The sequence below is a fragment of the Mesitornis unicolor genome, unplaced genomic scaffold (assembly GCF_000695765.1).
Source record: "Mesitornis unicolor isolate BGI_N332 unplaced genomic scaffold, ASM69576v1 scaffold7986, whole genome shotgun sequence".
Lineage (NCBI taxonomy): Eukaryota > Metazoa > Chordata > Aves > Mesitornithiformes > Mesitornithidae > Mesitornis > Mesitornis unicolor.
Genome location: NW_010193005.1, coordinates 2,127 through 11,438, shown reverse-complemented (window position 1 = coordinate 11,438; position 9,312 = coordinate 2,127). Strand labels below are relative to the sequence as shown.

At 49.1% G+C, this 9,312-nt stretch overlaps 1 protein-coding gene across 1 annotated transcript in view; it reads right to left on the bottom strand.

Moving 5' to 3' along the window:
- MGAT5B (mannosyl (alpha-1,6-)-glycoprotein beta-1,6-N-acetyl-glucosaminyltransferase, isozyme B) overlaps positions 1 to 8,761 on the bottom strand; it is a gene marked incomplete at its 5' end in the record, with an annotated part of 38,248 nt that extends 29,487 nt beyond the window's left edge. The window contains one exon of the mRNA XM_010187316.1: positions 8,617 to 8,761. Coding sequence (XP_010185618.1) covers positions 8,617 to 8,761 — 145 coding nt within the window. The remainder of the gene's footprint in view (positions 1 to 8,616) is intronic.
- Between the last annotated feature and the right edge of the window lie 551 nt (positions 8,762 to 9,312).

Below are 9,312 nucleotides of genomic sequence, written 5' to 3'. Positions count from 1 at the left end.
CTAAGGGCTGAACAGCTCAGCCAGCCCTGAAAGCCCTCAACCTCCACTTCTGCAACCATTTTTCCACCAGCAAGCAGCTGTCAGACCATGCAGGTGATGCACAGGCGCTCAATAAACAGGTAAATGGGCAGTTTAGGTCCAAATGTCCCAAGGATGCAGTGAATTTAGAGCCAGTGTGCCCAATCCTCTGCTCTAACACGAGAAGAGGGACATCAGCTTGATGGAGATGCTCCACTGCTAATGGAAAGGAACGCACAGCCACAGCAGCCCTGCTCCCATGGTTTAGAGCATCAAATCAGCCCACAATCCAACCTGTGCCTCATCCCAGAAGCTATCCCAATTGGTCCAGACCCACTCCCAAACACCCAAGTAATGAGGTGAATCCCAAAAGTCAACGACAATCTGGGTCCTCATCTCCTCTTTGATGACCTCCAGACATCAGCTCAGCTAGGGCTGAGCACTGGGCACCCACAGACATGTTCAAACAAAAATCAGTATTGTTATCCTAAAGAAATGGCTTTCTTCCAGGCTCAGTCTCCCAACTCGGGGCCCTTTGATGTGAAACATGTTTGATCATCATATACAGCACTTCCATCTCTGCGAAACAAGACAGCCACATCATGTGGGCTCTGTGAGGCTTTTCCTGAAACACAGAGGGTGACACAAAAGATGTCCACCACGTTTCTTGTTATACATCAAGATGATGGAAAAATCGTAGAAAGCATCCCTCCAAAACAAGCAACCAGGCTCAAACCTCCCACAGCTTGCGTGCTCATCACCCTTACTCATCAAACTGGTTTTGCCCAAATCCCCGTGATTTTGAGCAAGAGATTTGATGCTCGGGGTGCAGAGCCATGCTCCCATGTCAGGAGCACCGATGGGCCTCAGTGATGGCACTAATGCAGGCAGCACCCATCCAGCCGCCTCGGTGTTTTCATCTGCAGGGATACAGGGCTTGATACTTGAGCAGCAAATTTAATTTAACGCAGTGAAGAGATGACAAGAAGGTTAAGCAAAAGTTACACCACCTACCATTATAGTGATTTGTCACCTGGGCAGAGGACAAGAAAATAAGACATTTAAAGGAAAACCTTAAACTCAAAAACGTTTTCCGTAGCTCGTCAGAATTTGATGCCTTATTCTTAGGAAGTGGAGAGACGGGGAAGGACAAGGTGAGTGACAGTGAAGCAGCAGGGGAACATCCCACCATGTCTCAATCTGAGCTGGGATGGCCACACAGCCTCTGCCAGCCCGGCATCTCACTCCCAGCACTACCAGTGCACAGGAAACAGCCACGGGCTTTTTTATTTTTTTTTCCTCACTGCTTTTTAAATTTTTCTATAGCGACAATATAAATGCCACCAAAATGTGCTGGGGCCATGCCAACTATTGAAACTATAGTAAATTACTATGGGTTTTCTAGAGCAAATTTTTCCCTGAGACCTTAAAACCGTTTACTACAGCAAATACAGTACTTTTACTTCTAACCATCAATATTGATTTCGTCTGTATTATTTTCAGATTTATATTTCCCCATGTTGATTAAGATTCAGATCACACTGCGCCTTATAATGCACTGTATACAGTATTCATCTCATTTCAAAAGCTGCTATTAAGATGTATCTTTCCCCACTGGCAGATCATTTGCCATATAATATAGCCAGAGGTTGAGTTTTCCTTTACTTTTTTATGCATTAATTTGGTTCCCTTCACTTTGTCTCTTGTCCCCAACCCTGTAGCAGCAGCTCAGATTCAGCCTGTTTATCCCTTTACAAGGCATGTATTTTTATTGCCCTTTACAAAAGTGGCATTATAAAAAGATGAATCTCTTTCTATTTGTGTGTTGTCTTCATAATACAAGCCCTAAACATATTTGCTTGCTCATCCGATATTTCTTGCTATTAACTGGCGATCGCAGCGACTTTGGGAAGACCAATATAGACAGAGAAAAGCAGATGTTTTGAAGATAACACAGCAACAAACACAAAATCCGCACACAGCAGTTCACCAAAGGATCCCAACTTGCTCGTTACGATGTCTGCACTGTCGTTTACATCTTTAAAGACGTATTTTTTTGCCCAAAGATCCAAGCCAGAGCAGAAAGCAGCTGGGGAGGGTGCCCATGAGCTGGGGTTGGTGCTCAGCTCTCACTGCTCCCCTGCTCCAGGGACACAAATCACCGCAACCTCCAGCCCCACCACAGCTTCCATTGAGTTTCCAAGGCACCTTCCCATGCCGAAATGCATTCGGTTGGATATTTGGCCAGGGTGAACTCCCAACAAGCGCAAACATAGCCAGAGCAAACTCAGGTGTTCGTGGAGGGGAGACCGAGCTGTTTGTCTCAGCCCTGAGACATAATGGAAAAGACTGCAGGATACAGAGAAACCAAAAATTACATTGGAAGCATACACTATTCTCTGATTTTTTTTTAAAGTATTTTTATTTATTTTTAAATTTTTATTCAGTTGACTGGCTCTGCCTGAACTCCTCCAAGTTACATAATAAATCACATAATAAATACCGGAGCATTTACTCACTAAAGTACTTCTATTTATTTCAATTTCAGTTTTCTGTGCATGAAGTTTCTCATACAAATGCATTCAGAGGACCAGACCCTGAGCTAACCCAAACCCCATGCCTGCACACCCCAGGGGAGGACCTTGCCATTTTAACAAGCTGGCAATAAATTTAATGGAAAAAAATTACAAAAATCAACTTTCCAATCAAAACCAGTATCTTGCCAACACAGGGACAACCTGCCAGCAAAGTATAACTGAGATCATTAATGAAAATATTTTATGAATGGTATAAAGTGCTCAGAGCTCCTTCCCAAGCAGAAGCCGATGCCACAGGCCCACACCCTCCCTTTCCTCCTGGCTCCCAGAGCAGTACAGAGCCGAGCCACACACCCAGACAGCAGTGGGGTTTATTTATGTGAGCACAAGGGGTCACGGACAGGAGGGTTATGGCATCAGTCACTTTAATGTTTGTAAATCTTCACTGGATTAGGGCATAAATCAGATATATTTGCCTGCACGCTTGAGTAGCCTGACGTGGGCTAGGAGGACCCACCTTTGGTGAGCTCCAAAGACATCGCCAGCCTCAACAGCCTTCACTAGAATGGACCTGCCCAAAACTTAGACTAAACCCACCAAATTCTGACCACAAACCCTGGGGTAGGGATCACCTGGGTGAGATGCCCTCAGCCTTGCATTTGTTTTGCCAGCTGCATGTTGGTGGGCACACTCCACTTTATTTTGGAAGAGCTATTTTGGCAGCCTGTGTTTCCACCATCAGCACAACAGCCTCCCCAGACACCTCCCTCCATCATGCTCATGCCCCCCAGCTGTGAAGATCCCCCAGCCCAACCCTCCAGATGGGGCTGCTTGCTCCCAGCTACTCCAAAATCAGAGACAACCAATGGAGGGGGAATGGGATCTGATTTTTCTCATCGCATAAATCAGACACAGAGCTCCTCCCCACCCTATAGCACCATCACCAGCCCCCCAAAATCCTGGGCTCTGCTCACCCCGGGTGACAGGGTGCTGAGAGCTTTCCCTGTGCAAGCCATCCGAGACAACAAAACCAATAGAAACGACAGCAACAGCACTTTGCCTTCCCATGTTAATGCATCAAGAAGCCTCATTTGCAAAGCCCAGAGATAAAGAAGCCCCCGGCGTATTAACGCTTTGGGTTGGAAAAGCACAAAATAAACAGAAAGCAAAGCCTATGGCAGAATTAGGGTCAGCAAATTGAGCTGGAGGTGCTGGGGGAGGTGCAAGCCGGGGAGGAGGAGGGGAAGGTGTGGGTGACTTGGGCACACACAGGCACCTACCCCTAAACTGTGGTGACCCTCTGGCTGCGGGTCACTTCCAGTGAGCCCAGAGCCCCCCAGATAAGGTGGGGGCACACGGATTGATCCTGCTTGGCAAAACAGAGCCAGGCTGGATTGCAGGATGGGTCTTACCTTCCCCATGGCTGCTTCAGGGCTCTGCCCGCTCTGGACAGCTTTCATGCTGCGCAGCACCACCATCACCTTGCAGATGTCCCACGGCACACCAGGGAGATGGGGAAACAAAGCACAGAGGGGTCCAAGACCACTCCAGGCTCACCTGGATAGCAAGGACCACAGCATCTGGCAGCGATTTCTCTAAAGCTATCGTATCAGCGGCAACAATTCAGGAATTAATAGAGCCAGGCTGGCAGGATGCAGGAACATCACCCGTTTAGTGTCATATTGTGAGACTTTTAATTACTGGGAGAATATGGAGCCATGTAATGATTACAAGAACAAATACTTAAAGTGTGTGGAAATTAACTGAGCCTTGGCAGTAATTAAGCTTGAAGATTAATCAGTCGTTAGCAAATAACACCCTTCGCAGTCTAACCACTACGTAGGGGAGAGGGACGAGCAGGATGGCAGTGCTGCACACCCCAGTCTTCCCTACTGTGGGCACTGGGCAGGCTGGGGACAGCCTGGCCCCTGGAAAAGGGCTTCTCCGAGCCCTGGCTGTCTTGGGTCCACAACTTCACACTCCCTCCCAAGCGCCTTCTAGTGAAGAACCAACATTTCTACTACAAACTAATATTTCCCTTGCCCAGTAAACAGCTTGCCGGGAGACTTCCATAAGCACTTCTAATTTCCTTCCCCCTCTGATGATTTACAAGGGTTGCATTCAATTAACAGCAGTATTGATTTTTCTGCAGCTGACTGGCAGGCTGCTCGCCCTAGTTAGGGAACTCATCACTTACCTTCCCGGTGTGGGCAGGGTGCGGGCAGGGGGGAGCTCAGGGAGGGCTGGAGAAGGGACCCAGCATTGCCATGGGTGCTGCCTGTGTCCCTGTGACATCTCACGAACCCCCTGGGCACCTTTTCTAAGGAGGATGTTCAACATTTGGGTTTCCCAAGAGTTTTATCTAAACTCTTAGATAACATCTGTTATCTATTGCAAAAGGCTGGCAGGCTACATATAGAGGCACCTATACAGAGTATTCAATCAGGCACCACCTACAGAGCAAGAAAGACCTTGGAGCAACTTTTGGCCACATAAAGCTGCCTGCTCTGGCAGCTGGGAGGCTTTCCAAGGCAGGCCATTAATTACATCCCATATATTTAAATTCCTCCTTGCACTTTTCAAGGGGAAAAGCCACCCCTGTCCTCCGGTGGAGCAGTGCTGGAAGGAGATAGCGAACCGATAAAGTCCAGCGAAGCCTTCGCCTCTTTCCTCTTCATCAGTGTACTGGGTTTTCTGTGAGGGGTTTTTGGTTGTGTCTTTGGTAACGGGGGAAGGGCTATGGAGATGGCCCTTTAAGAAGCTACCTGAAAAGCTCCCCCTTTTCCTTTATCAGCCAAGCCAATCAGCACCCCTGTGAATTCATGTATTTAAGGGGCATGCAGGGCATGCCTTGCTCTCTGGCACCAGCCCTGAACACCGCAGCCCTGGCCCTGCCTGGCTGGGCTTGGCCGCGCGGGGCGGCCCCCCCCCAGCCACAACCACAACTTAAGCTTAAGCCCCACTGCAGCTCTATCCCGAAAAAAAGAGAGAGAGAGCCGGGACCTCCAGAACCATCAGAAGAGACCTGCAGTGGAGAAAGGAGTGGGGCCTGAGGAGAACAACTTAGAAGAACACCAAGGTCGGCTGAAGGAAAGAAAGGAGAGGGAGAAGAAGAAGGACGCAGAATTCAGGTCACCCCTTTGCAACCCATGGTGAGAGTCGGGTCAACTGCCTGCAGCCCATAGAGTTCACCGGTGGGGCAGGGCCACATGAGCAGTGGCTGCCCCTGAAGAAGGCGGGACTCCCGGCCGGGTGGGCCGGGGAGCAGTTCGTGTGTGAGGGAACTGTGACCGTGGGCAGACCCAGATTGGACTTTTGAGGACTTTTTCCCCTATGGAAAGGGAGGGGCCACGTGGAAGCAGAGAGAGACATTGGGCTGAGTTTTTTATTACTCCTGAGGGGCACATGGCATGAAAACTGACTGCAACCCCCACTCCCATCCCCCTGCGCTTCAAGGCAAAGGGGGAGGGGGAAGGTGAAGAAACCAGGAACAAAAGCTGAGCCTGGGAAGAAGGGAGGGATGGGAGGAAGGTGTTTTGATTTTTAAGACCTGGTTGTATCTCCCATTGTTCTACTCTGATGTTGGTAACAAATTAAAATTGTCTTGTTTTTATTCCTTATGATGAGTCTGTCTTTTGCCTGTGACTTTTTTAAGTGGTGAGAAGCCCTCCCAGTCCTTAATTTGACTAGCCCTTTTTTGGGGCATCGTGGTGCTCAGTTATGCACTGGGCCTAAACCACGACAACCAGCGCTCTGCAAATCCAAACCCTCCTGATTTCATCAGAGATCCAGCGTCAAGCAGGAAAGCACTACGTAAAAAACAAGAATTAATCCACTTTTGCGAAGGTGGAATTGCAAAGCCCACGCTTGCAGCTTTGCTAAGCAGGGAAGGTGATGAAGGCAGCTGCCGTGCTAACCAGAGACGCTTTAAAGAATAAAATCCCTTTGAAATTAGCACCCTTTAATTGTATTATCTCTCGCTGACAGCTCCAAGTCGGTCACTGGTGATCAAAGAGACAGGGAGGGAAGGCAGAAACAAGCCTTTGGTGGAGTCCTAATAACGAACAGCACCAGGGCATCTCCACAGCCATGGGGCTGATCTGGGTTCAGGAGACACTGCTTGGAACCAGTGCAGTTGGTGATGCTAGGCTCTGGTCGGAGCAGGGTGGCAGACAAGCCAAGAAAGGTCACTATGGATGAGGGAGCACACCTGGAAGCAGAGATGGAGCTGCTGAAAGCCACTGAGACCCAGCACAGCTGTGACACTTCCAACACACCTCCTCTGACCACAGACCTTAGCCAAACCCAAGGGCTGCAGGGAAGGAGGGGAGCACTCGGGAAACGCTTCACAAGGGTTTGCAAACACTGACAGTGCTTCGTTACAGACCACCACAGCAAAAATTTATCTGCAAGTAAACCCTCCATGATGGTTGCTTTATCTGGAGATGCTCTGCCCCAGGACCAAAACCTGATCTTCCGAGGCTTGGTGGGAATAAGGAGAGAACAGATAGTTTTTGATGCAGGATCAAGTGAATGCACTTAAGGGGTCATTTAGAAGGAGCAAAAGGTGATGAACTAGTTTTCCCTGATTTTCTTTCTATTCCTGAAAATTAAGATATCTGTTATCTCAGCCACTGAAGTCCATCTCAGCACATACACAAACCCAAGGCTGTTTTGATGTGCTGGGTCCATGAGCCCCCATTCCCTCTGGTCTCTCCAAGTGATGGTCCCAGAGCCAGCAGCCACACAGCAGCTCTGAAACACAAGATCCTCATCTACAGCGAGTGCTGCCAGTTCACATAAATGCTTTTAAGTTTCTCTCTTGGCTGCTGGTGTACAGAAATTACCATCACCTGAAATTATCACTTCTTTTAACATGAGATCAGCCAAGAAAATAATCAAATGTGAATGAGCACCTTCCAGTTGCTGGCTGTAATTGTCCTGTCCATTCCTCTCTGGGATTACTGTTGTCCTCCTTGTACACTTGGGTACCAGAAAAAATTCCCAGCACCTGCCATTACTGAGGTAAATTACATTTTTCAGTGGTTGAAATTACATTACTTAAAAGGCAAGACCATGCACTCTAAGGCTGCCTGTGCAGCTTTAATTCATGTGTGCATGCAGTATGGTACAGCACAGCCTTTAATTACAGGCTCACTTACTCTATTTTCCATTATAGGCACAAAAGAGACTCGTAAGGAAAGTGAGGGAGAGAAATAGAAATTATGATGGAAACAGGGAGGCACAGGAACCCCCACTGGCTGTCAGGCAGGAGTGGGAACACCAGGCAGGACCATCGGGATGCACCGCAGCTCCTGTGTCCCAAGTGTTGCCCCTCAATTCTTCCCTCTCTGCCCCTCCACATTCAAGTCTCTGTAGTTATCATTTTTGCAGGCCTTGGTGTGACAGCCAAATTAGCATTAATAAATGTTTAAAGGCTCTCAAAGCAACGAGAAACGTCTTTGTAACAAATCAGTGTGCCATGACGGGAAGGTCTGACAGCATCTATCGAGCTGCTGGCTGGGACGGACACGAGAGAGCCAGGACACCAGCTCTGCACGGCCAACATTTTTGGGCCAGCTCCTCCTATTCCATTTTAAGCCTTGCTCAAGTCCAGGGCCAGATGTATCAGCATTGGATTTCAAATAACAACCATTTTGACAGCCACCTGAGGAATATGGGCATAAAGAAACCATCCTGAGCTCGCTCCGGGATTTAATGGCAAAGGGAGCACAGCCCATGTATCAGGCACTGCTCCAGCTCCACCACAGCACGGCAGTGAAGAGATACCCTCCCATGCCACTTCACTAGCAGCTGGGACAGGTGCTACAGATAATCCTCCAAATCAGTAATTTCAGAAATCCTAAAAGAAAAGGGTTCCAGAAATGGCAAACAAGAAGACTGCAAGAGATCTGCCCAAGCCCCATTATCTCCACCACCCCCAGGCAGTGGCTCAGCCTGACACTGCAGAGCACATGAGGTTTTTTCTTGCTCCTGCAAACCCCCCAAACCCAGCACCACTCCACGGGGTCTGCACGGGGCATCGGCACGGCCGACTGACCTGTCCAGAGGGAATCGCGCTTCATCCCCTTTGTGGAAGTCAGTGCTATTCTCCAGCCTGGCCAGGATGTCCATCCTCTTCATCACCATCTCCAGCATGTCGCTCATCCGCCGCAGCACCCCTCGGGACTCCAGCGCGCCCATCACTGCAGGCACACAAAGCGAGACACGGTCAGGGGCTGGGCGCTGTCGCGTCAGACCAAGAAAATCTCCCTCCCTGTGGCTTCAGCTCAGTGGTTTATGGACCATCTCGGTGCCCTGCTGTCCCTCACATCCCATCCCTGGCTCTGCCACCAGCCCCACAGCTCCATTGTCCTGCCTGAGCATGGGTTAATCCCTGACAGCATCCAAACCCTGCTGGGATGTCGCAGTTCCTGCAGCCTGCAGTTATGCCAGTCCTGTATCCAGACTCCCTGGGCATGAACTTCTGGCTCATCCACCTGATCAAGCCTGCCTCGAGTGTTTAGGTGAAACCAACTTTCTTCTCAAACTCTAACCAAACAGCCTTTCATTTTGCACTTCTGTTTTTCACTCTCCAAGACCCACCTAGCCCAGCATTCTGCCTTTGACTGCAGCCTAAGGAAAAGCACAGGAAATGAAGCAAATGTGTGGTCCTCTCCCCACATACCCACCCAGCAGCACCAGGTTTTCCTCTTGCAGAGAAGAATTTGTTCTCTACTCAAATCTGCTACAGGGT